Genomic DNA, 27,369 nt, shown 5'->3' with positions numbered 1-27,369 from the left:
AGAGAAATTGTAACAAAGAAAAAGAGAGGAGAGATGATCGTTTCTCTCTGCTGCGTCGCGAATGAATTATGACGCCTTAATGCGCCATATATTTCTGCTTTCGCGTTCCCGGTTTCGGCACCGATCTGACGATTCGATTCCCACGATTCGAAGCCGCGGAACAATCGCGAATGCGCGAGCGGGAATTGCGGCCGGATTAGTCACCCGTGACCGATTTTCCAGCAGATTTTCTGGCACCGACGTACGTATGTAAAGCAGCGCGAGAGAGTAAAACGTTCTAGAGAAGAGACGCGCACCATCCGCTTATATATACCGGGTGAGCTAAATATGCACTTCCGCATTATGGAGCACATCGTGGATAGAGTCTTGAGTCACGACCCCGATTCCGCACATCCTTAATTACGCGTCGCCATCTGTGCGTCTCGTTCATCTTTCATTATACGTGAATCGAAACCGAAGAAAAGTCGGTCTATCTAAAATATCGCGGTCTATTTTTTACGTAATTTTTCCCATCGATATTTCCCGATATTGTTTACCGTAAATATTTTGTCATTATTTACGCTCTCCGTGTTCAATCATCAACAATCATCGTGTTTCGCGCTGATCTCGCTAAAAATAATAAAAAGAAGAGATAGCACTCTGCTACGTCATTTTCTTGTTATCAGATTATTTAAAATACCGTATCTTTTGCTGAAGAAGAGTAATCCTTTCGTCGTCAACAATCTCGAGACCAAACTCTCTCGATGGCGCGTCACGCGAAAATATTCCGCGGAATTTCGGAGTCTGCATTATCATTGTTCGTCTAGGTGGTAGGGGAAATCGACGATTACGACGACGACAACGCGATCATGCAAACAATGATTCGACTGTTCTCACCGTGCTGCGGCGTATTTGAAAGTTGCGAGCGGCCTTCGCGGCGAGAGAGCCGCGATCGAGAGAAAGAGAAAGGGCGGCGGGGGAGGGATGGGACGCGACGGGAGAACACGGGGGAATCCCGTCCGAAGGGGAACAAAGATTTCTGTTCATTGACATACCAGAACGACCGTCGGCGATTTCGCAAAAGTGTATTTTCGCGCGGTGAAATTCTCCGCCGCGACGCAGAAGAGCATGTATGTTGTATTGTATGTACGACGATGACGATGGCGTAAAGTTCGATGACTGTGCGACAAATTCCGCGGAAACCTCTCCCAGAAGAGTGTCAAGTGTATCAACTTGTTGTTGATGTCACATATGGCGCATATTTCTCTCCCTTGATGTAAAAATATTTTGTTGTGTATTCCGCGATGTCGAGGAAAAAAATATTGTTACATCATCAACGATATTTTTCCAAACACATTTTTTTTACGAGTCACGCGAAGAGAGATTTTACAACGCGTTGCTCTATTTACATTATACAATGCATTTCGTCGTATTCTTGTTTTCAAAACATTTTGATATTGTCTTGTCTAAGCAATGATTTCTCTTTAGCTTCTCGTCTCAGTTTCATATAATAATAAAAATAGTAAATAAAAATAGTATTTTTGGAAGTTTGACCGCTTAATCCGCAGCTTACTACGCAGCTTTTCGGCTTCAGAGAGGCTTTTTAAAAATGAAAGAGAAAAAACACGCAGAAATCAAAGAACTTTTTACGACTCTTGTCTTCTTTTGTGTTCTTTGTCCTCTTCATTTCCGGTGCTTGTGAAATATTTTACAGACTTGGGACACACATGATGTACATATTTCGCACATCAATGGTCAGGAGGCAAATACGGAGTTCCGGTCTTTTGAATCTAGGGTTCGTTCACGCGGATATATCTGCAGAATGTAACCCTATATCGTCTTGTTCGGCAGCCATGTGGCTGCCGAATAATTGACATTTTTTCACAGCGACTAATTAATATTCTATCGATTCATCTAATAATATTGTCGTACCCCATTCGCGCGTTCTTATTTATTCGCGATCATCTCTCTCTCTTTCTTTTATGGATGGCAAAGTCCAAGAGAGAATTGACGTCGCGTTTGTTGTTGACTCTTCCGCAAATCGCAGCCTATTATCATAGCGTTCGGTGAATAATTGCCGGCCGTTATATATCGTTGTTATGCACTCCGGAGCATTCCGACGAGTTTCTCTCTTTCTCATAGTGGAAACGTTTGGCTCGATATATCACGCCGTGTGGACATTCCTCCCTGCCAGCAACCTTCCACGTCTGAAAAACTAGATAAAAACTGGAAAACAACGAGGAACAGCTGACATTCTCAAGCCGTAGGCAAACTGATAGATATCGATTGCGCAAGCCTATTTTGTGTTTGACGTGTTAAACCCAAAGTGTACCTTATAGATTGTAAATATCTGTTTAGGACGAGCTAGATAGAGATAAGGAAATAAGGTCTAAGAAAATTATATCAGAGAAGACGCACGAAGATTTATACACAGTGAGCGTTTCCTACAACTGACAGGTCTTTATGAAAAATGCTAGAAAAGAAAAAAAAAATGTCTGGAAAATTTATATATCGGGCCTGAAAATAAAATCCTTCCACGTCTTAAGCTCCGTAGTTGGGCGTGTCGCCCCGATGTCGTCCCTAATTAATCATCGTCCTTCGTTTGCGTTATCGTCGTACTCCTACTACTACGTTTTTTCCTCCTATAGGTCACGCGGCGCCACGCGTCATTACACAACATCATTGTACAATATTTGCCGTGCGATTTTGCAGATAGACGTGCGCGTAAGTATGTACACATTACGCGGATTGTCGGGCGATGACGTAGTGCATTCCTGAGATTACACGCACGCAGGTAGACTACTTTTCCGAAAGTACGCCGCGGCCAGATAAATACGCGCGTCGCGCCTTCTCTCCTCTTCTATATATCTATATCGATCCCGGGTATACGACGACGACGCCTGTCCGCGTCGACCGCACCAGAGTCGCGGCGAGAGGGTTATCTATCGACGCGTCAGGAAGATTTACGGAAGGGAACCCGCGGCCGCGTCGACGATGATCAACGATCACGACTGTGCACTCGATCGTTCCGTCCATATTAATAAATTATAAGCGGATGTGTCGGGGAGCCGAAGTAACTGGACTACAGAGTATCGGGAATATGGGGTACACGCGCGTTTTTGAACTCTGTGGGAGAGATATAAAGAGATATATTGCAGGCTCTCATGTATTAGGACGGAGTTTCTTTTTTTTCAATCAATAAAAAAAAATTTTTTTTATTCTACAAAGTTCTCACGAGAAAGAAGTATCTTTTTACTACTGTCGGTTATTTTTAATGAGAAAAGGCGTATGTCGTGTCGCTCTTATTCTTTTCACATTTTGTATCGACGAAAATAGATGCGTATTTTCCCATCTTCTTTCGGATACATCCGCATTTTTACGTCCATTCAGAAAAATCCTCTTTTTCTTGGAAAAAGTTAAAAGGCACCGAAATGCGTACAGGTAGCGGAGGAAAAAAAAGGGCGGGAAGCGAAGCCGACAGAGAAGCGGTGAGAGAGATTCCGAAATCCGGGCCGCATACCGTCGCACCAGGGGACGGCCGCTTTTCGAAGTCTCGGAGGAATCCGAGAACCGACCGGATGCAACTCCAGAATGGGAATGCAAGCGGCGTAGCGCAGCGCGGCACGGCACGGCATGGCGCGCGTATGAGGCTCCGTTACTCGTATCGGGTATTTCCCAGAACACGACTATAAACAAACAAACACATCGGAGTCGGAGAGATAAGGAGAGGGAGCGTAAGAGGTAAAGGGTGCAAGAGAGAGAGAGAGAGAGAGAGAGAGAGGGAATACCGCCGCGCATGTGATCAGTGCACTCCCTTCCAAGGCGAGAGTGCACCGAGGAGCCAGCCGCCGCCGCCGGACGCAGGAAGGAGAAGAGGGGCAGGAGGGTGAGGAAAGTAGGAGAAGAGGGGAGAGAGGGGTGATTCTGGCGCCGTCGGTTGAGAAACCCCACCGACCCGGTGCATGCGCCGTGCGTGGGGTTTCCCTGGTTTCCCCCATCCGCTGGGCGCGAAATCGTCCTGGTCCCTACCATATGGGCTTGTGCGCGCGCACTCAGGCTCTTCCCCTCCGGTTCCATCCGCTCGAAATCGCAATGTAAAGTCGTCACGAGCGATTAGCGACGGTGACAAACAGTCATCGCTGTTTATCATCGATAATGCGAAGGGATAGGCGCGAAAAGAGGCGCCTTAGACTTTAATCTAGGATGGAGAGATCTCGGTCCAGGGGTAGGTTCAGGAATGACGATTCAGAATTTAGTTGGCGCGAATTTAGACTTTTCTCTCTCTCGCATCGAGGTCATTAATCCCTACAATACTGCGCTCGTAATTTTCATTCTCCCGAACCCTGACGCATCCCGAGCTGTCAATACATAGGATGCGGGAAACGACGCGAGGAGGAGGCGCGCGTCCTGGTGCTTTCGTTGCAATTTTCGCACTTGACCGTAGGAGTAAGCGTGCTTTACGATCCGCGGTAAGATTACCAGCGACGACGACGACGAAGACGACGACGACGATGATGAGGAGGCAGAGAGGTGCCGGAGGAGCCCCTTTTCGCGATGTCCCACCATTGCGTTCCTGGATCCCGCGCGACAGTGGGGAACACTGGTCTGGGTCCAAGTGGGGTGACGGAGAAGCTTGCCGCCAACTTGGGCGGTTCTGATGGTGGGGAGAAAGCGCGGGTTAGCAGCCGGGACACGCCAAGCATCGGATTCAGTAAGCGAACGGCTCTCAACGGCCACGAACGTGTTTTTCGTTCTTCGGTTCCCGCGCGTGCATATATACGCCAATATATATGTACTACTATCCGAGACTGACCCGCGAAAAACAACGCTGTCGTCGGGTGTACGCAGTCGGTGATCGGCGACCACGACGACGTGACAGCATTAGTAGTCAGATCGTACAACAACAACAACAACCGCGACACAGATCCGCTTTTCAAGTTTCACCACATCATCACATCATCATTATCCGTCTACATCGCATCCGAGAAAAAAAGTTGTTCTTCCACCCCGCTCTACATCCCCGTCATTTCGGTTTCGGTCCTTCATCTTCGTTCCCGCAACTGTGGCTTTAATCAATCAAACTGGATTCCAACAAGCAGTACGTGTCGCGATTACATCGCGGCTACCGGAGGCTTAAGAAACTATTCAAGGTAAGGGACCTTATACTTTCCTCTTTGCTCCGCGGCAAAGACCCGTCTCTTCTCTTCTCTTCTCGTATAAATCGCCCTCTCGAGGGAGATCGAAGGGACGCGATAGTTCGCGCGCGCGTATATATATACAATACACGTATACAGTGTAAAGGATGTATAGGAGCTACTTGCTACAAACGCTAGTGCGAACAAACGCGAGATCGAGTGTGTGTCGAGTGACATTTCGCGCTTCTAGATGTGCGATAATCGACGTAATTGTTGGAGATTAGTCCTCCGATGGATCTGCGTGAGACTCATCTTCGATTGTCGTTCGTCTTGCATGATGCACAAAGTAGGATATGTCGAGAAAGAGAGAAACACTTTGACTTGTCTCGATATATATGTATATATATATACATATAATACAAGGAGAGGAAACGCGCCCGTGATAAGCGATCGAAGCGAGCGACGATGACGAGGCTGTTTGTAATGCTGATGTTCGCCGAGGCGAAGATTTAACGTTTAAACGTTTCCTGGGTCTTCGCGAACAACTTGGCGGGAATTTTCGCGGAAAATACATCGATACGATTTACGTCTCGCTCAAAGTATCTTCTCGCGGAATCAATAACACTTTCGTAACACTTAGCTGCGCGAACGTTATTTATTTATTTATTTATTTATGCGTGAAATACGATATAGATATACGACGATAACAAGGATATATATGCTTTCGCACAAGTCGATCGAGAAATAAATTGGTGTTTACGCAAGTATTATGGCAAAAGAGTCGATAAATAGATGCGAGATCCGATGAAGAGCGAAACTTGTCCATTTTGGGACAAAAGGGGGAAACTCTGGCGGCTCTTCGAAATATACGAAATAAATAACGTGGGACGAGGAGGACAGAAAAGAGAAAAAGAGAGAGAGAGAGAGAGAGAGAGAGAGAGAAAGCGAGAGGTTAATATACTGCCTTGCGGCATGAATAATTTACGCTCGTTCGAATTTAAATAAATTCGAGCTCACCGTCGCCATCGTCGTCGTCGGCTTCGAAAAAAACCGTAAAAGCTCGTAATCTTGAACTTTGGGAGGCCCGAAAAGTTGTTTACAGTCGCACGATTAATTTTAAAATGAATTCGCCGGATATCGCGGATATCTCGTCATGTTCGGTTATCGCGGGGTTATTTATGTTATTCCGCGAAATTACTTAGAGACCCGTCAATTAAGTCTCCGCACGATGCAGCAATGCTCGTAAACAACGCGTGACGTAAGCTAGAAATAATACAGCATTGCGGCAAATAGCGAAGTAACACAATAGGAAAAAAATGTATGACGCAGAGCGCCATAATTCGCGGAATTGAAAAAAATTCATTTGACAGCTGTCAAATCGAAAATTCATTTCTCGACTCTCCCTCGCGAGAGTTCAATAATATTTACCATATCGAGTATTCATTCGATCTCGACATTTCATCTCCTTTTCAGGCCTTTATTTTCGACAAATTTCGACCAAGTCTGATAAGGAGCATATTGCATCTCTCTCTCGCTTTTCCCAGTTCGGCGCGTGTGCGACATTCTGTCGGTGGCCGAAAATAAAAAAAAAGAGCGAAAGAGAGATTATCAAAACCGACGGAGGCCATAAGGTCGTGACCCGCGGATGATCGAACGAGATTCCGTCACGCCCGCGTATAAGAGAATGCCGCTGTATAAAGCGCTGTATATGTATAGACGTCGACCGAAAAACATGTTTGGTCCGCGATCGGTTGTTTATGCGATATACCGCGTAAAAAAGAAAACAGACTTGAGAAGTCTCGACAGCCTCAGATCTCGCGGATGGTCAATGGTCATCTCGACGTTACGGAGAGAGAGAGAATAAAAATAAAAAATAAAAAGACGTAGTTAAGAGAACGCAGGAAGAGATTTGCTTGGTTTCGGGGCGAAATATCGATGTGTTTTTGTAATTATCCCGCGGCTGTATAATTCCTCTCTGACGCTACTTGACGTAAACACAAATAGACTGTGCGCGAATGTTACGGTAGATAATGCTCCTATTAATGTATCATAATGCAAATACCAACGCGGGCAAAATTATGATCTACCCGCGCCCGTAAGGGAAGCTACCCCATTCTGGATTAAACCCTCTCCCCCGCTCGTATCTGGCGCATAATTCTCGAAACTTTGCTCAGGCTGTACGATGCAAGGGAAACCCGAGAGTTGCATGCGGATAGAAAAACAATTTAGGGTACTCTCGCATAGTGTAACGGAACTACGCGCTATTGTTGAGTGTATATATTTAAACAATGTCGCGCTTCATTTCTACCCTTTCTTTTCTAATTAAATATATAATTTACATAAATTTAATTACCGCATTCTAAAATTGTGTACAATTAGAAATTAACCAATTGTTATTTATTTAATTAATTTTTTTATTTATACCGCATTGCAGTTTCGTTAATTCGTAAGTACCCAATTTAACAATATATTCACATTTAGTTATTGTACCTATAGGCACATTCCACGGCAATAACGGTACATATGTGCATTAGAAACGTTGTTGCCGCATTTCTTTATTTTCTCTCCCATTTTCCCGCCCTTCTCTCTTATGATCGAAAAATACACCGACAATATATATGTGTGCGTGTGTGTGTTTTCGATCGGAAAGATCTTCCTCGAATTAGCATTTCGTCTGTTCTCGAGGCAGATCGCAACAAAGTCGAAATATATTACAGGTCGACTGTTGCTCTGTCAAAGTCTCTCGAAATCGAGCCTCGAATACACAGATGGCTTTCCTGTAGAGAGATTTTGTAACCCCCCTAAAGTAGCATATTTAATCTCATGCTTTATCTAGTAAATTGCTCACGCATATTTTCCTAATGATCGTAACGACATGAATCTATAATATGGAATCTATAGTATGGAAATGTCAATTAGGAAAGAATTTTCTAATTTTGTTATTTGATTTTTATGATCCGACAAGGCGATTGATACAACGATATAAACACTTAACATAATAATGTTCCAAGTCTTATGCATTCCTTCCACGAACACGAGATTGTTGATCTGCATATTTCGAACTTATCACTAATTTTTTCTTGATACTTGGCAGTCGAGCTCTTTATTTATCGCTATTCGTGCTGTCACACGTACTTTGCGCTTTTATTTATTCGCTTGGCAAATATTTATCGCCAAGTCTCTAATAAATATAATATTTTCTCTCGCTCTCTCTCTCTCGCTTTTTTCTCGCTTATAATCAACGAGTTTTAATTAATGAGTCTTGTAATTAAAAAAATACTTGTCTATCGATACGTTTATTTTTCGTAAGTCTATATTTGTCTCTTCGAGATGAAGAGAGGAACCTTACTAGATCTGTCGCGAACAAACCGTATTCTCTATTCAATTCCATTCTCTCTCTGTCGTTTTCTCTCCGTCAAACGAACGCTTTTACTCGTCGAGCATCGGCGGCGCGTGATCCAATTTAGCCACGTTCGCTCGCGACACGTTTCTCAGCGTCTGCGAATGCAAAACATCTCATTCACGGGCAAAAGTGTTGGCCGCCTGCGCCAATAGGCGTAGTCCCTTACCTGCGAGAGCGGCAAAAACGAAAGTAGCCGCGCGCGAAAGAGAGAGAACGACACGAGAGAGAAAAGAGGGAGGTATAGGCAACGACGGTGGATATATACAGAGAGCATCGCACTCTCCCTTGCCTTCCCTCGTCCTCCGCCCGCGAGTCTCGCGAAGGGATAGAGAGGAGAGGGTAAAACCGCGCATATCGAGAGAGAGAGAGAGAGAGAGAGGACGTGATAAGACGAAGAGCAGAGAGAAAGAGAGAGAAGAGATGATGACGAAGAGAAGGCGGCAGAATGCATGAGAAAGAGAAAGAGAGAGAGAGAGAGAGATGCGAACGGGGCTAAAATTAGAATGTCCGTTGGAATGCCGCTGGGTGGTAGTGGTGTACACAGGGTGATTCAGCGAGCGAGAGAGAGAGAGAGAGAGAGAGAAAGAGTAAAGATATGCGCGGATAGTTTATTTCGTCCTGGGACGAGGTCCCTAAGGACGCGTAGCGGATATGCGACGGAGAATGAGCGCATATTCGTGCGACATATACATACTGAAGATACCGGAAAGCGGTCGATTTCTTTCTCTCTCGCCTTTTCTTTTCTCCCGCGCTGCTCCTTTTTCGCACGCCTTTTATACTCTTGCGACCGGAAATAGATTCGCGTATCGACGCGCTCCGAGAATAGTCTTTAACCTTTTCGCGAGGTCTCACGAATAGAGCAATAGTAACTGCGATAGCAATAATATATACGTAAATAGTAGCGATTCGCGTAATTCGCTATTTTTAAGTAGGATATTTTCTTCGTGCTAAATTTTCGCCATCGTAGCTCATTTGGTTACTGAAATTTATGAATTAAGAAATTATTAATGCTATGAAAAATATTCTCGTAATTAAAAAAAGAAATTCCAATCTCGGACCTGCGATTATAGGAGAGTAAATATTTCTTTTAAAAATATTATTCTATACTTAGGAAGTCTACTAAATCCTCCGCTGACAGTCCTCGCGCGAACTCGTTCTATAAATAGCAGTTACAAAATTTTGCGGGATCGTGGGTCGCCGGCCACATCCTCTCGGGGCCTTTGCTCAACCGAAATTCAAATATCGCCGATTGCTTTTCAAATACTTCAGCGAAATACCCCACCCTCTTCCGCGCGCTATCTGCGATCTAAGCAAATCCTTCCCAGGTCGTTCCACGGTGGACAGTCGCCCGCGTATCGATTATTTCTGCGAGGTAGGTCCCCACCTCGTCCCGATATCTGACGATCGAGGCGAGGCGCTTTTGCGTTTGCGGAACGCTCGGTATCTGGTGCCTCGGTGGTTGGATTATATATCGTCGTCGTCGTCGTCGTCGTCTTCGTCTTCGTCGGCACGCGGAGGCAGGATGAAGCCGAACGCCGGCAAAAGGAATAGATAAGCAAATAAATAAACTAGCGGGGCAAGGCGGAGTCAAGGCGAGCGTGCAAGAAAGAGAGAAAGGGATAGATAGAGGAGAGCGAGTAGGGCCGTTGATTCTCGGGCGAATGCTCGTCGACGAGGTCGACGGCCTGACACGGATGGTTGACGCCGTGGGGCCCGCCTCGTAACCGGCCTGGGAAGAAGAAGAAGAAGAACCGAGAAAAGGTAGATAAAGAGAGGAAAGGAAAGGGCCCATCGCTGCTCTGTGGGTTTTCGCCCTCCGCGAAGACGATACGCCCGTCGTCTCGGTACCACCCGGCTCGGTTTTCAGTCTGGGTCAGCCAGAGAGCCCCCCTGAAGTCCGGTATTAGGTCTCTCTTTCTCGATTATGTGTAGAGGAAAGACGTTGGAACGTATATGTAATTCGGTACCAGGGGGATCGCTTTCTCCGAATACCTAATGTATCTTAAAGATGAATGAGCAGTTTATTATTCGATTATTATTGAGTGGATTTACCGCGTGACATCGATAGAGCCCTTATCATCTTAGCTCTCTCTCTCTCTCTCCATTGAATAAACCGCGTGCAAGTGCTTCCTCAAGTATATACATATATATACTGTATACCCCATTTCTGTCGACCTCATATGGTTCTTCCACCCCTCCTTCCACCCTGTAAACGAGTGATCGATGGCCGATGACGAACGGGTAGCACGAAATTAGGGCGTTGCGTATTTATCGCTCCTATCTCGCCGCTATTTACCGTACCTGCGGCTTTTCGTCGCTAGAGCCCCGGGGTTTTATCGCCCGTCCGTTTTATTTCTCTCTCTCTCCCCTTTCTCGCGCCGTTATGACTTGTACAACACACGACCGGATATTTTTTATTAGATTTCTTTCGCGCGGCGTTATAATCTGTGGCTTCTTCGTATCGCGATTTATTTCCCCCTCGATATTTTTGTTTTTTTTATTCTCCCGCTATTATTGACTTCGCCGGAGTCAATTAGTATTTTTTAAGAGACACTCGGCGCCTCGTTTATTCGAAATCGATTAGCAAGAATACGATTTTCGTTTTTTAAAAATTTTTTTAGCTATTTTTCAATATTTTTGTTTGCTGTTATTTAACACAACATGTATCCTTGTGTTGTCCGATTGTTTATTAATATTCTATTCTTATTCGTTATACTGTAAAGCATTTTTTTTATTTTAGGGAAAATTTTTCCAAACGAATATATCTACCTATTCGTATGGAATTCGTTTCTTTTTTCTCTTTTCTGTCACTCTATTTTTTGAGAGAACACTTGTTTCAAGTATTAAAGGGAACGCTTTTCTCTCTCTTTTCTCTTTCTTTATCGTACGAAGAAATTGGATGCCGGAGTAATGCGATATTCGTTGGTCATCTCGTCGCCCTCATTGCATCTCCAACAAATGCGAAGTGCTTCATTAAACGCGAGCCGGGAAATCATAAAAATCGAATGCTCGATGAAGTGATAAAACTTAATTCGCCTGCACGGCTGTTATACAAACAACACGCTGCCTGTGTTTTTTTTTCGTCCGTCCATTCTTGGTTTTACGATTTCTAAAGGGGTTTTACGGTTTATTTTTATTGGCGGCTTCTCTTTTCATCCCTCGCATCGGGGTTCGTTTGCCGAAAATTACGACGGTACCCAAGAAAAGGCTGCGCGTAAAAATAAGAAGAACCAACCCGCGTTTAGACTTATGCAATTCTCGCCGAAATCACTCCCGACCTGTTGTGATAAATCGTTACAGCTCTCGGGAAAACAATTACGAAAACATCGCGGTGTAATCGAGATTAACTTGGCTCGCGAGCAATTAATTATTGATCGTCTGCCTTATTATTATCATTTCTCGCGGACGAGTTCGTCATTCGCGATGATTATTATTATTATTAGTACCAAATCTCCGTGTCGTCGCAGACTCAAACAGATTCGCGGATAGTGTTTCTCCCTGTCGAACAGCTGTCGCAAATAATCGTAAAGCTGGATTCAACGAGCCGCATATAAGGCTGTCGCCAGTTGCAGTTTCGCGTCATCCATCATGCCATGATTTCCAGTAGAGTAGACGTAATTATTCCGTCATTATTTAGTCCTGATAAGATATCCACAAAGATTAATGATATGGATACACCATCGAGAATATGTATAGTCAAGTTTATAACGTTCAAAGTTTTATTTTTATTTTATTTTGCGTCAGCTGTTCTCGTAAGAGTGATGATGGGAAAACGGGCTTATGGGATTTTTCCCTTAATTAATATATCGAGCCACTTAAGTAACGAGATTTTAATATTGCAAACTTTGCTATAAGATATTTAATTCTTGAATAAAAAAAATAAGTAAGTAAAAATTGTAAGAATAGAAACCGGATTTCTCTCTCTCTGGGGCACCTTGTTTAGCTCAAAGTTCGAAGCTTAGATTGTTATAGCTTAGATGTTTTCGATCTTTGTGAATGCGAAGACTTTTTGAAAGAAGGAAGGCCGAGTGAAAAATTGCGCGCATCCTTTCGAGGGCGGGAAACCTGTTGCGATGCTTTGTATACAAGACTCTATATGGGAATCGTTTTTCGGCGGAAGTGCAATGATAATGACGGCGGAAAGAAGAGAGACTCGATCGTCTTTCGAGCCGGAAATGAGGGACGATTAGGACTGTACGTAAAGGGACATTTATCTCGCGAGAACACGCGCGATCGTGATCCTCTTCGGGAACGGAAATACTGCTCGAACACTCGACACGTTCTATCCGGGCCGGTTTCCAGGGCTTCTCTCTAACCCCTTCGACCATTGAATTTCATACCTCTCTAAACGTAGCAGTATTTAATCGTCTTCAACCCCCTGCGAGCAGGTACCAGGTAGAACATCTGTTGCTCAACCTGTATCGCGTTATAATACCTTTTACGCTCCAGTACCTATCCCTTTGCTATATTTTTTTTCTGTTACGAGAAGAGGAAGAACCGGAGATCAGCGCGCGTGAGAGAGCGGCCCAGTCGTTTAGCGTATTATAAAGAGCGTCTCGCAAACGGGTCGCAATTACGCACTACATCACGCTTTCTCTCTCTCTCTCAAGAGAGAGAGAGAGAGAGAGAGAGAGAGAGAGAAGTAGCTGACAATAATATCGTTCCATTGTAACGAGGGAAATCCGCCGGGGAAAACGGCTCGTTCCTGTACCTTTGATTTTGCATCGCAACCTTGTTAACGGTAGCGGAATCATCCCCTTCCCCTCGATAGATCTTGAAATTCTCATCATTATAAAGCTGTTCTGCGTGCAAAAAATCCAGCCAATGATTCTCGTTAAACTCTAATATGGATTAGAATGTTACATATATTATATACGTATTTAGCATTTCGAAAGAGGATGCGCTTCTGCGAAAAAAATATATTTTTTTAAATATAAAATATATATATATGGAAATGGCGAGACGCGCGCGCGATTAATTTTATAAACTTTGGACTTTGGCCGCGTGCAGCCTTGATCTTCTAGCGCGCGTGGGCCGTGCGTGGCCGTACGAATGCGTTTCTATTTTTCTGCGTGGTGCGAGCGACGACGACGCGTCTGTCCTCCCGCCACTGTCATCATCATCCTCTGACCCGCACGACGCGACCACGTGCCGGACGGTCGGTCGGTCGGTCGCGGTGACGTCATGCTTCCGGTACGTGATTTCCTGGTACCGGACGACCGTTGGCGGATGAGAGGAGTTAAATGCCGGACACGGGAGGTTCGTGCCTCCTCCTCTGCGCGAGCGTCTCTCGCGTCTTCCGGAGCGGAAAGGATAATGAGGACGCAACGCGAGCGTGCGCGAGGGGCGAAGAGGCGGTTGTCTTAATGTACGTCGAATTTTGCAATTTTGTTCTTTTTTTTAAATTCTCTCTTGACGAATCGCAAGATAATCGAAGAAATTTAGACCTGCCTCAATTTGAAAATAATAATCACTATTAGATGCGAAGCGACAGTTATCACGCGTGTGACTTTTGACTCGCGACACCTTATCAAGTTTATATTACGTTATCGATATAAAGTTGCAAGTCGACAAGGCTGTAGGCTTAGCGAATCGCTATCCGCGCGCGAGAATAGAGCGGAGTCAGACGATCACAGACAGTGTGCCTGACCAAGTCGTGTATTCTTTGACATTGCAGCGTGTGGCGAACCAGGCGCTTACCGTTTCGCCACAGCCGGCAGTAACGGTGGAGGGGCCGGTGTCTAGAATGTCTCCACCGACGAACGACGTGACCAACGGTGTGGTAGCGCCACCCAGCACCCTGGCGCCCCGGGTTCCACCGACGACGAACCCGAGCCTCACCACCATCAACCCACCAACGCACAAGCGTACCCCAAAGGACTTCATCTTTGGCAAAGTAATCGGCGAGGGCAGCTTTTCTACCGTAAGTCTCTTTCTTTCACTTTTTAATGTTAAATATAAATATAAAAAAGAGAGATGCATCTAGACAAAATTGATAAATTTGTATACTTAAATACGAAGAAATAAGAGTGTGAAGTAATCGAGCGCGAATCTGCTTCGACAGGTTTACATTGCGAAGGATATCCATACCAGCAAAGAGTACGCGATCAAGGTGTGCGAGAAGCGTCACATACTCAAGGAGAAGAAGTCCGAGTACGTGAAGCTCGAGAAGGACGTGCTGAACATGCTCGCGGGCGCCAAGCACTCGTTCGTGCGTTTGTTCTGCACCTTCCAGGACAGTGAGAGACTCTACTTTGTCCTATCTTATGCTAAAAACGGCGAGCTCCTGCCATACATCAACAAGGTGGGCTCCTTCGACATCGAGTGCACCAAGTTTTATTCGGCCGAGATTCTGCGCGGTCTCGAGTACCTGCACGGACTCGGTATCATTCACCGGGATCTCAAGCCGGAGAACATCCTGCTGGACGAAAAGATGCATGTGCTAATCACCGACTTTGGCAGCGCCAAGATTCTCGACGATCCAGAAACGGTGACAACGACGACGACAACGACGACGACGACGATGACGACGACGACGACGACGACCGCCTCGGACGGAGACCCAGATGCCCAGCAGCAACAGCATTACCGCAGACAACGCAGGGGCTCCTTCGTCGGTACCGCTCAATACGTGTCACCAGAGTTACTGACCGACAAAACGGCGAGCAGGGCGTCCGATCTCTGGGCCCTGGGCTGCATCATTTACCAGATGGTCGCCGGCCTGCCGCCCTTCCGCTCTAGGAGCGAGTACATGATATTCCAAAAGATCCTGAAACTCGAATACGAGATACCAGACGGTTTCGATGAGCTGGCAAAGTCGCTCGTCAGTCAACTCCTGGTTTTGGAACCGGCACAGCGACTGGGCGCTCTGGACGAGCACGGCGCTGGTTATCCCAGCATCCGGGCGCATCCCTTCTTTGAGGGCGTCGACTTCGAGACCCTCCACGAGCAAACGCCACCGCCGATCTATCCCTATCTTCCCGGTACGTCGGAGCACGAGGAGCTGAGGTCGCAGTACAGGGTGCCCGACAATCTCGAACCCGGTTTGGACGACAAACAGCTCACCAGGCTTCTCGGACTGGGTATCGGCGAGGATACCGATGATGATGATGACGTCACCACAAATACTACCGGTGTGGAACAGAGCGCTGTCAGCAAACCCGTCAGCAAGACCACCGCGGTCGCGGTAAAGCCAATCAGAAGGCGGATCAACAACAACATCGAGGGCGGCGTCAAAATCGCCGACTTGACGCCGGAGCAGATCAGAATGCGGCTGGAGAAACAGCGCGCTACGAATCAGTGGGACACCTTCGTCGAGGGCAATCTGATACTAAAGCAGGGCTTCGTCAACAAGAGGAAGGGCCTGTTCGCCAGGCGGAGAATGCTCCTGCTCACTACCGGACCGCACCTATATTACGTCGATCCCTTCAATATGGTGCTCAAGGGTGAGATACCCTGGAGCCCGGAACTGAGGGTCGAGCCGAAAAATTTCAAGATCTTCTTCGTTCATACGGTGAGTGTTTTTAAATTAATATAGTAATGAAAAATAAGATATACTACATTTTTATACTTTGAAAATCAAAATCGCACTTGAAAATGTTTCAAACCACTCTGTTCTGTCTACACTATCAAAGAAGTACAATAAATCTAAATTTCTGTCTTCTTTATGTTTAGCCAAACAGGACGTACTATCTCGAAGATCCCGAGGGATTCGCATTGGATTGGTGCAGAGCTATCGAAGAGACGCGGGTCCATTGTTACGGCCTGCAGGAGACGACCGCCGCTTAGAAAGGGACGCTCGAGAGAGATTCGAAATATAGAACATATAGCGAGCAATGGTAAAGTGTCAGTGAACGGCGAGATCATCCCAAGATCGTCCCGTTCCTGACGAGAAAGGACGGCGAATCGATTGTTCGCGTATAGCCCGTTGTAAAAAGTAGACTAAGTAGACTTGTCGCGCGTCGAATCGCGCTCTGTACAGTTCTAGGCAAAAATTCATTAGGTAAAAATTCCGAAACGCAATCACTCCGTCATAGAGAATCATTGTCGTGCGGTGTTCATTATCTTACTTACGTTCGCTATTTATTGCCAGACCCTTTAGAAGAGAATCGCACGACGCGCGCGGCCGTTTAGAGCTGTGCGTATAGTGAGACAAAGGGAAAGACGGAGAGGATTAGAGAAATTTTTAGCCAAGGCTTCAGCTGCGTGTATTTGCAGCGTGTGCGACGTAATTCAGGGGTGAGATCGAGGTCGCCTGGGGCAAAGGAAAATAAAGTTCACGCATCCATAAATTTCGATGTTTTAGTATTCTCGATATATCACACGATAATCCTATGTACGATCAAATTTTCATGCGAATCGGCGCTTTCGAGAGAGAAAAAAAAAAGGAAAAAAATCGTTCCGGAAGAAAAGGATTTTCTTTTGTCCCATAGGCGCCTCGCGACAGCGTCGCACAGTCGCTATTATAGTACTTTATTTCTAAGTGTAGTCAAATTCACACGCGTTGGGCGCGATATTTAGATGAAATAAAAAACGCGATCCCAAGTGTTACGTCGTCGCCGCGAATTAGAAGTCAATTTAGTCGAGGTTAGCCAAAAAGTAAACGAAAAATGCAATGGAGGATAACGAGTCATGCAGCTTTAATGAAACGTTTACGTTGCCTGTAAAGGATCCTCGGAATCTCGCGACGTTCCGAGCGATCTTTGCTCTCTTCGCGATGTACACACACACACGCGCGCGCGCGCGCACACACACACACACACGCGACAGTATTCTTTACATTGTCTATCGTCGTTTCCCTTTAAATTCTCGTCCGTACTCTTGTTCCCTTTTGTGAATATTCTCTGTAAATATTATAGCGCGTTTCTACGAAGAGCAGGCCGCGTAAAAGCACTTACTCTGTAACATAGTAGATACGTAAGTAGGAAAAGAACAAGTATCGTTGTCTTACCATACGACGCGTTTTCGTCCCCCCTTAGTTCCACTTCTTCGTCGTGGCTTCTCTCGCGGACTCGAGCGTGCGCGATTGGTAATTAGGTGAAAATTATTGAGAAAAAAGGAGAGATCGGTTCTTTGTACTCCCTTCCGCACGTTCGTTCACAAAGAGGAAGCGATGGAGAACACGGATTATAGGGAACGAGACACAGAAAACACGACTTCGTTTTCCCTCCTTCGCAAAAGACTTTACACGCCTGAGAAAGGACCCTTAGATAGATAGCAATATAGACTCGTTTGAGTTTGCTAGCTTTAAGAGACGCTAGGAAAATTCGTTTAGAGCGTATATTTGTCGTTTCATTATGTCGTTGTCATTAGTGCGATTATTATGGTATAATTTTTAGTGAAATTCTCGCGATTATTGCTCGCGTAATTATTGCGACAGTCGAGTATGCGTACGAGTATTACGAGTATTTCATTTCCTCGCTTATAAAATATAAATTAGATATTTAATTATTATTATTACACGACCTCGCTTTTTGTTAATTTATTCCTATCGTTACTTGCCTCGAATTATTTATTCTTCGTTTATTATTATTATTATTATTATAATTTTTCTTCTTTTTAAATATCTCGCGAGAAAGGATCGCAACGCTCGTCGTATATAGATATTACAGAGACTAGTGTTACTATCGCTACCACCACACTCTGCGACTCTAACTATTTATATTATTATTATATATATCTCGCTCTTATTACTATTATCTATTACTATTACTATCGTCACCACTGCGTTATTGCTACGTTACTGCGTACATATATATATTATATATATTCTATATTATACGTCAACTATTGTCGTTAGACTTAGCTGTTTTTAAGTATACACGTTTATTGTAAATACGTACTGCCGCGTTGATAAGAGAAAAAAATCGAGGCGCGATTCGGCTAGGGACATCGCAATCGAGCCGTAAACCGAACATGTACATAAAGTTGTATATTACTAAATCCATAACGCGAAAGGAAATATATGTATATATTTTATATATTTATATATATATAAAATATATATATTAAATATTTATGAAAAATGTGAATAGTAGATAGGGAAACTTGTGTATAAACGTTTCGTAGATTATAAAATCGCGCTTAGATTTAATTGTCGTTGATCTTTCAGGTACGGCTCGTTCGCGATTCCGCTCTAATATCTCCTTTAATCGTTTTCCCCTTTCTCTCTCGCACGACGCAGACATAAACAGGGTATTGGGAGGACGATTGGAACAGTTGATCGATGGTTGCGCGTGTTGCGCCGTGCAATGTTCGAAAAAATGGTGATTCGTTGCTTTTTTTACGGATCGGCATTGTCCTCGCTTGCCCAGTGGCTTTGTCAAAATGACCGCTTTTGACGGGCCGCGTATGGTGCGGGCGGACGAAAACGGAGAACGGGCGAACAACCATCGTCGTGTCCCGATCAGATTCCCCTTTCTTTTTTCTAGTGAGAACCGATCGCGCGAGAGAATCGCCTTAGTTAAAGATTTTGCTTCTAAGTAAGCGAATCGCGTCTCGATTTCAGCAGCGTAATCTCTCCATCGCAAATGAAGCACGTATGTCAACGGAACTCTTTGGTTCATATACATATACATATATATATCGCGCGAAGTCTTTATATACATATATATATAATATATATTTTTTCGAACGTAGATAAATATATAATATATTTCCGATTACATGTAAATATATATATCACACACGCGTCAACATTGTGCTTCTTTTCTGCAGAGAGAGAGAGGAGAGTACGTACTATAAATCCGATCACCGATCTCGTATCATATGCATACACATACACACACACATGTCAAAATCTTTTCCTTTTCTATATACGAGATAGGGAGAACGGATCGGGCGCGTCGTTTCCATCGCGGTAAACTTTGCGGGTTCTACGTTTTATGCAGGCGTTGCAAACTTTCAGATGGGAACGCGTGCTTCTTCTCAGGGGTACGATAACGCATTGATTTTCCGGAAGGGGCAAGAAGCGTTGACGAACATTTTTTTTAACGTCAAACATTGCTCTCGAGATTTCTGGCGCTCTCTTTGGACTCTGTGCGTTAAAATGCCCTCTTCTCGCTATATTATATTATAGTAAGATAGTCGATTCGAACGTGACTTCGTAGAAAGAGACACTACAGCGAGGCGCTACGTTCAATAAGAGAAGAGATAGTTAATTTAACTAGAAAAAAAGAGTTGCCCAGAGGAGATGAATACTTAAAATCGGAACCCTTACACCCCCGTCGCGGAACCGTTTATGAATCTGCGAGACACGCAAGCAATAACAGCAGGGCCTTGCGAATATTCAGATGCCTACTGTTTCGATACAGCAGAAACGCTTCAACTATAAATTGCAGTATTACTAAATGTATACAGATTAAGTATAATATATACGACACATACACATACTTATAATACACTTATACGTACAAACACACACCGTCAATGTACACTCGCGCAACCTACGAGAAGACTTTGTAAATAGTTAGAATGTAATTGATATTATAGACGCCAAGATCTATTAAGGATAACATCAAATTTATTTATAGTAAATTTTCCGAAATATCGCATAAAATCTGTGTTCTCTCGATTCATTTTGCGAACTGAAATTCCCACCCTAGAAAATTCCTTCAATGCGACTTGTCACATAAGATTATAATTATGAAAAACATTAATTTATTCTTTAAAAAGTGACTTATGCAACATAAAAATCTTTAAGATGGATTTTATATATTTAGTAATTTTGTTTATTTCTCGCAAAATATATTAGATATCAAATATTTCTTCGAGATTTCTCTCTCTCTCCAAGTTTTTTATCGAGCCATGCAGATACGAAATGATATATAAAATAATTTTGTTTAAACGGTGTATATATATTTTTAAGCGTGTAATTTATTTTGTCTAGAAATAATACATCGAAGAGAGAAAAATGTTAGATTACATTTTATATATATTCAGTGTTTTATTGTTTTTGTTTATCGATGTGTTAGTATATGCCTTTTCAAATCTGGCATATTTTTTGGTTGTATTGTGCATTTGTGGCATTTTAATTGCGTATTTAAATAATCTTTGGATCTCTCCGAAGAAACTTTTCTGATTTCGCCTTCTTCGCGCAATTGACGGCATATATCTAAAATTCAATCTGAATCTAATTGTACCTAAGACACTTATCTAAATAAAGATATCGATCCAAATAAGGATATTGATTCAAACCTGACGAATGCATAAAGAACGGTGTTGTAAATGAGTTCCAGTGATATTTGGTTTTGAGACAAGGACTATTAAAATCCGTGCTTATTACATGTAAGTGCAGCCTTTGCATACTTGGCATCGCGTGATATCCTATGCTACAAGAATTATAAACGTTTTATAGCATAATTTCAAATATATAAAGATAATAAATCGGCCTACATATATATATTTTAGAATTATTTTAGAATTCATTATATATTTTTACATTATCATCGCGTTATTATATTATTAATATACTATTATTTTATTTTAATCTAAAACTCACATGAATTCATGATCTGTTTGATTTTCTACAAGACCATGAGCAACATCATCCATATGCATTAGTAAATCTTGATGATTCCTTTTCACTTGCCATATGGAATGTATATTCTCTTTTGGTAAAACCAAGTAGTGAAATTGTGCTTTAGGATATTTATCTTTAATAACAATTATTCCGTCATCTTCCTTGATTATACTTTCAGGATCCTCCATTGATTTAAGTAAACCGGCAGACCAGTGACTTTTATTTAAAGTCGCTGGTTTATTTGTATTAGATTCGGCTTTACGTTTCATTATCACTATTATAACATTTTAATTTCTTATTAAATGTCGTAAAAAATTAAAAAATTTACATGTAAAATAAATACAGATATATGTATTTATAAACTGCAACACCATTTCAAAGAAGATAAACGAATAAATAAATTATTACATAGCAGATTAATGATTGACATTAATTTTGTATAATAATATTTTTCTGAATACTTTGTTATCACAGAATTTAAGCACAAATCACAGATATGGAAATCATCCCTCCCGAATTATAAAATATATTAATCTTATAAATAAGTAATTTGTCAAACTACATAAAAATTATACGTTGTCATTTAATGTTGACAAGTTTATTCACTCGAAAAATGATTAATAATTCTCATACCTGATAATTTTAACACTATATTGCCAGTTAGTTCCAGCCAAGCCAGATTAATACTTCTAACCTATGTGTCAAGCACGTGTCAGGCAATGTTATTTGCCAGATTATATATTCTGCACTTTGACTACAAGCCGTAGTGCATTTCCTCAATTATATACACTTTATGATAATTAGAAATACAAATAAAATAATGTATTCTATGAAATACACTAATTTAAAAAATGACATAAACACACCGCGAAAGAAATCAGCTGACTGAGCTGATCGCAGCTAGAACAGCTGATTGCAGCAGTGTTCCGAAAAGAGCTGTTTGCAGTGTTCCGAAAAGAGCTGTTACAATGTTCTAACAACAACTGATTGCAATATTCTGACAATACACTGTTGCATTTTTATTGCCACACCGCAAAATATTTTAAAGCAACAAAATAATCAAAATGTATCAGATTGCTTCCGATATTTTGACAATGAAATATTCTTTTCTAGATTTAAAATATTATTTATTTTAGCGTTAAATTTACGCTAAAATAAATAATATTTTAAATCTAAAAAAGAATATTTATTTTCTAGAATTGATGTTTTTTATACATATTTTATCATAATTACCGATTGCATTAAACAATATAATTATAATAAATGTCACGTATAATTTAGAGCTTTTTCAATTTTTGAGAGTTAATAATAATATGTTATATATATAATAATATGTTGTAAATAATATGTTATAATGCATTATCTGCGATTAATTTTTTGACAGAAATCAGCTGATAACTGTCAAAAATATTAATCGCAGATAATGCATTATAACATATTATTTACAACATATTATTATTTTACATTTTATAACATATTATTATTTTGAAATTAAATTAGCAAATTAATGCTTCATTAATATTTTTTAACAGATATCAGCTGATTAAAGCGTTAATTTGCTAATGTAATTTTAAAATAATAATAGCAAAGCAAATTAACTCTTTAATCAGCTGATTTCTGTCAATAAAATATTAATAAGGTATTATAATTTGTTAATTAAATTTTTTAATAAAATTATGTTATAAAAATTAAAATAATAATATGTTTTAAATAATATGCCATAATTCTTTGAACGCGATTAATATTTTTGACAGTTATCAGCTGATTTCTGTCAAAAAATATTATTCGAGTTTAAAGTATTATAACATATTATTTATAACATTATTATTTTAATTTTTGTAACATACTTTTATTATAAAATTTAATTAACAAATTAAAGGCTTTAATCGGCTGATTTCTGTCAAAAAATATTAATCAAGTTTAAACAAGCTTTATATAAAAATATTCTTTTTTATATAAAATCGAGGAATGGCATGCGCATAGTGCGCGCATGTGTTATAGTACTTATAAAAAAACCTGAGGAATCAAATTCCATGCTACGTAAAGTTACCGCTACATTAATAATTACTTTAAGTAATTACTATAATTATTGTATACAATATTTCTTATTAGTTCTCAATCTAAATTATATTAAGATTAGCGAAAAATCAAACAATAAAGCGATCGCTACGAAATGATAATTTATAATTTGAATCCTGCAACTTCGATTTTTAATTAATTAAATGAATATTTTACGCAAAAAATGCGTTTTTAGATTTATCCCATTAGTTACGTAAACGTTATTCATCGACAATATTCAATGATTGAACACCGTATTATTGATAATTCGCTGTCGAAATATTTTACTATGACAATTATAAGGTGACCGGTATTTTACTATGCATATACACGGTATCGCCCACCCATAATCGCGTGTGTAAGTAATTAAATCGAATGAAATAAAGTGCGAATAACTAAATTAAGACATAAACGCGATAAGAAAGTCTATGACAGATGGACATGTAGTAATAGCTAAACGATTTAAACTGAAAGTTATGAAAAAAGTGTCTGCATATCTTTTTTAATTTGCGTATCGAATTTTGTCAATGACGAGTGATGCTCAAGCACAAGTGTCCCTTTTAAAAAAATGAGATAACATGAGAAGAAAGCGAAAAGAATAAAAGAAAAGAGTCCGAAACATCAATGCTCGAAAGTACACCGACGTTATAATCGCGTGTGTAAGTAAAACTGTATGAAATACATTTAATACATATAAATCACTGCGTAGAAAGAAACTCGAACAGGTGGACATGTAGTAGCTAAACGATTTCACACCTTGAAGTGCGATGTGCGATACCTAAACAACTGAAAATTGCGAAAAAAGTATCGGTATATCTTTTTTAGTTTTTGTCTGCGTATCGAGTTTCATCAATGCCGAGCTCGGTGCTCGAGCTCGAGGCTCGAACGTGCCTTATAAGGAAATAGAGATAACGCGAGAAGGACGCGAATAGAGAATCCGAAACCAGCCAATAAGACTCGACGTTTCACCAATAAGACTAGATGTCCGCGAGTCAACGAGTTTCCTTCTTTTCTATTGGTTCGAGAATCGAGATTATTGGTCATACTCAAGGAGTCCGCGCGGATTATTTAGGTCGACTCGACGGATTATTTAGGTCGACTCCGCGCGGATTATTTAGGTCAGGAAATTCTACATCCCATTGATAAATCGACAGACGTGTCATGCGGATCACAATGCCTCTCTCAAATCATGATATTTCTAATTATAAGAACAGAATGATTATAATTATTGGCTACAGAGCGATGACTCCACGCGGATTAATTAATACACATTAATTAATACATGCTGAAAAAACTCTTGCTTACACCTTTCCATCTCTATTCTTTTTCTAAATAATGATTTGAACATTCTTAATTCAATTATTTGTCGATTAGATTTTATATAATTATATAATTGTGATATTAAAAACGAATTATTCGCTGCGAACCGATTGCGTGGTGAATGCTCGTTTAATATAATCCCTATTATAAACTTTATGCATCGTATGGCCTTTATTTCAGTCGAATAATCAAAATTACTTTAAGAGAAGATCGCAACTTTGCACATCGTGTTCAGATTGACAAATGACAGAATTGTTTTCATTAGAGAATCTCTATAAGGGTCATTAACATATTCATGAGATTGTTAATACGAATACTCATTGAAAATATATATATAATGCATAATTTAAATTTCATTCGGAGCTAATCTCAAAAATAGATTTTTTTTAACCAATATAATATTATTACATTAGCGTTTTTTGCTATACTGACTATATATTTCGCGAATGATAAGATTCGCGAAAAGTTTTATTTTGCCCAAAATGCATAAAATATAGTCTCGATTTTATGTTAAAAAGAATGATATAGAAATCAGCTGATAACTGTCAACAAATATTAATCGAATTTAAAATATTTTAACATTTATTATTATACAACAATTATTATAATTTTTATAACATAATATTATTTTAAAACTTAATAATCAAATTAACCCTTTAATTAGCTGATGTATGTAAAAAAAATTAAGCGTTAATTTGCTAATTAAATTTTAAAATAATAATATGTTAAAAATATTAAAATAGTAATATGTTGTAATGCCTTAATCTGCCATTAATATTTTTTGACAGAAATGAGTTGATAACTGTCAAAAATTTTAATCGAGTTTAAAGAATTATAACATATTATTTACAACATATTATTATTTTACATTTTATAACATATTATTATTTTGAAATTAAATTAGCAAATTAATGCTTCATTAATATTTTTTAACAGATATCAGCTGATTAAAGCGTTAATTTGCTAATGTAATTTTAAAATAATAATAGCAAAGCAAATTAACTCTTTAATCAGCTGATTTCTGTCAATAACATATTAATAAGGTATTATAATTTGTTAATTAAATTTTTTAATAAAATTATGTTATAAAAATTAAAATAATAATGTTTTAAATAAAATGTTATAGTACTTTAAATTTAATTAATATTTTTTGACAGTTATCAGCTGATTTCTGTCAAAAAATATTATTCGAGTTTAAAGTATTATAACATATTATTTATAACTTTATTATTTTAATTTTTATAACATATTTTTATTTTAAAATTTAATGATCAAATTAACGCTTTAATCAGCTGATTAAATCAGCTTTTTTATGTAAAATTGATGAATGACGCGTTTAGCGCGTGCTTGTGTTGTTCTAGGTTGTTTAAATTTTCTAAATACAATAATTTAAACATTTTTAAAAAATCAGAAAAATATCAGGAAAATGTAACTAACAAAGAGATGACTTATAAAATTTTAAGGAGCTGTGCACAATAAGAGAAATAAAGAACAGGGAATAAAGATCAGAAAACAAGAAAAGGGAATAGTTCAATATAAAACATGTGAAATATAATTCAATAACGCACAAAGTTTTAATCATGTTCGTAAATATGTAAATGTATATGAGCCAAAAAGACGAGAATTTTTAATACTTTTATTTGCTTGGTATATATTTTTTAGTTTTTTAAAGAAAAATATATAATTGATTGCTTTAATGAAAACGTTAACATATAATTTCTTAACTCCTTTTTCTGAATTGCGCTCTAGTCAATTTTTGATGATTAATCTACATATACAGATAATGTTATATATGTATGCATGCAATACACTCACCGATACGATGCACAGCAGCATTGATCTAAAAAACATATAAAAAACAAATTATATATATATATATACAAAATAGTTTTTAAATCATTAATAATTTAATATAAATAATTAATAATTAATATTACAATTATATAAATTATATATATATATACATATTTATATAATATTAATTAATATAAATTTGTTTTAATTATAATCTGCTTACCGCATGATTGCTCCGCTGTTGCCCGATGCCTCTCCGGATCTCCTCTTCCTCTTCCTCTTGAATCCGTACTTGTAGCGTCTTTTTGGCACTTATACAGCACACGCTCGCGAAAATACGATCACGGTCGCGCATTAATCAGCACAATAAAATAATCGCACGACAATTTGAACGACACTCCCGACGTTAATCGTACGCGACGTTAATCTATACGGCACTTCCGATTTTAATCGCGCGATACTTTATGCTGAACTCCTGACATTCGCGTACGTGACTTTTCATACTTTGGCACTTCCGCTCTTAATCGTACGTATATGCGCTTTCGTTAATTATATGCGACGCATATTTGAGAGAACAGCACGCGACAATTATAATTATACGAAGCTACGAAGATCCGCGCGGCGCGACCACGAAATTTACGCGGGAATGCGAGATGTCGCCACAATGATGCCAACTGACAAAATACGAGGGAAGTCGCCGCAGTGATGCCACCTGTTAAAATAATTATAGAGATTAGAGTCTTTTGCGATTAATCGAATAAATAACATAAATTATATATAAATTATATTTCGTCGAATAAGTTAATATCCATCCTGTGTATTACATTATACATTCATGTAAAATGAATCGCGGAGATAAACGATGAATAATTATTATAATTTTACAAGTAATAAATACTAAACGAAATAAGTTATAATCTACTTACGACAAGGTTGCTCTGTCGTTGTTCGATGCCTTCCCGGCCCTCCTCTTTCTCCTCCTCTTTTGTTCGTATTTATAGCGTCTTTTTGGCACTTATACAGCACACGCTCGCGAAAATACGATCGCGATCGCGATTAATCAGCAAAATAAAATAATCGCACGACACTCCCGACGTTAATCGTACGCGACTCTATACGGCACTTCCGATTTCAATCGCGCGATACTTTGTGCGCAACTC

The 27,369-nt window shown here is 40.3% G+C and overlaps 2 protein-coding genes and 1 long non-coding RNA gene across 3 annotated transcripts in view; 1 reads left to right on the top strand and 2 right to left on the bottom strand.

The window, feature by feature from the left end:
* The window catches only part of LOC145934184 (uncharacterized), a 98,484-nt gene extending 71,763 nt beyond the window's left edge, over nucleotides 1-26,721 (bottom strand). The window contains exons 1-2 of the long non-coding RNA XR_014425007.1: nucleotides 26,433-26,721; nucleotides 26,231-26,255 (exon numbers count right to left, since the gene is read on the bottom strand). This is a non-coding gene — a long non-coding RNA (uncharacterized LOC145934184). The remainder of the gene's footprint in view (nucleotides 1-26,230; nucleotides 26,256-26,432) is intronic.
* On the top strand, nucleotides 14,200-17,981 carry Pdk1 (Phosphoinositide-dependent kinase 1). The gene is given in 5 exon segments (XM_083034554.1): nucleotides 14,200-14,440; nucleotides 14,582-14,987; nucleotides 14,990-15,065; nucleotides 15,067-16,030; nucleotides 16,192-17,981. Coding segments are annotated over 5 exon segments (1,737 nt in total). The 5' UTR covers nucleotides 14,200-14,263; the 3' UTR covers nucleotides 16,306-17,981.
* On the bottom strand, nucleotides 20,417-21,917 carry Aptx (aprataxin). The gene is made up of 4 exons (XM_083034558.1): nucleotides 21,671-21,917; nucleotides 21,017-21,311; nucleotides 20,713-20,846; nucleotides 20,417-20,629 (listed from the first exon to the last, which is right to left on the bottom strand). Exons 2-4 carry the CDS (start codon nucleotides 21,304-21,306, stop codon nucleotides 20,475-20,477), a joined length of 579 nt encoding a protein of 192 aa, XP_082890684.1. The 5' UTR covers nucleotides 21,307-21,311; nucleotides 21,671-21,917; the 3' UTR covers nucleotides 20,417-20,474.
* Nucleotides 26,722-27,369: the final 648 nt, after the last annotated feature.

This window comes from Prenolepis imparis, unplaced genomic scaffold, assembly GCF_030444845.1.
Source record: "Prenolepis imparis isolate NDT839.2.m4 unplaced genomic scaffold, iyPreImpa1.0 SCAF_3, whole genome shotgun sequence".
NCBI classification, from domain to species: Eukaryota; Metazoa; Arthropoda; class Insecta; order Hymenoptera; family Formicidae; genus Prenolepis; species Prenolepis imparis.
The sequence above is the reverse complement of the archived record's forward strand: the minus strand, read 5'-3'. Positions and strand labels throughout refer to the sequence as shown.

Bases quoted from the DNA above. Each gene is read 5' to 3' on its own strand.
- Aptx (XM_083034558.1), bottom strand. From the start codon at position 21,306: ATGAAACGTAAAGCCGAATCTAATACAAATAAACCAGCGACTTTAAAT. The intron at 20,847-21,016 runs GTGAGTTTTAGA...TAATTCTTGTAG, and splicing joins CAAACAGATCATGAATTCAT to CATAGGATATCACGCGATGC. The intron at 20,630-20,712 runs GTTTGAATCAAT...ATTGAATTTTAG, and splicing joins GTTCTTTATGCATTCGTCAG to ATATATGCCGTCAATTGCGC.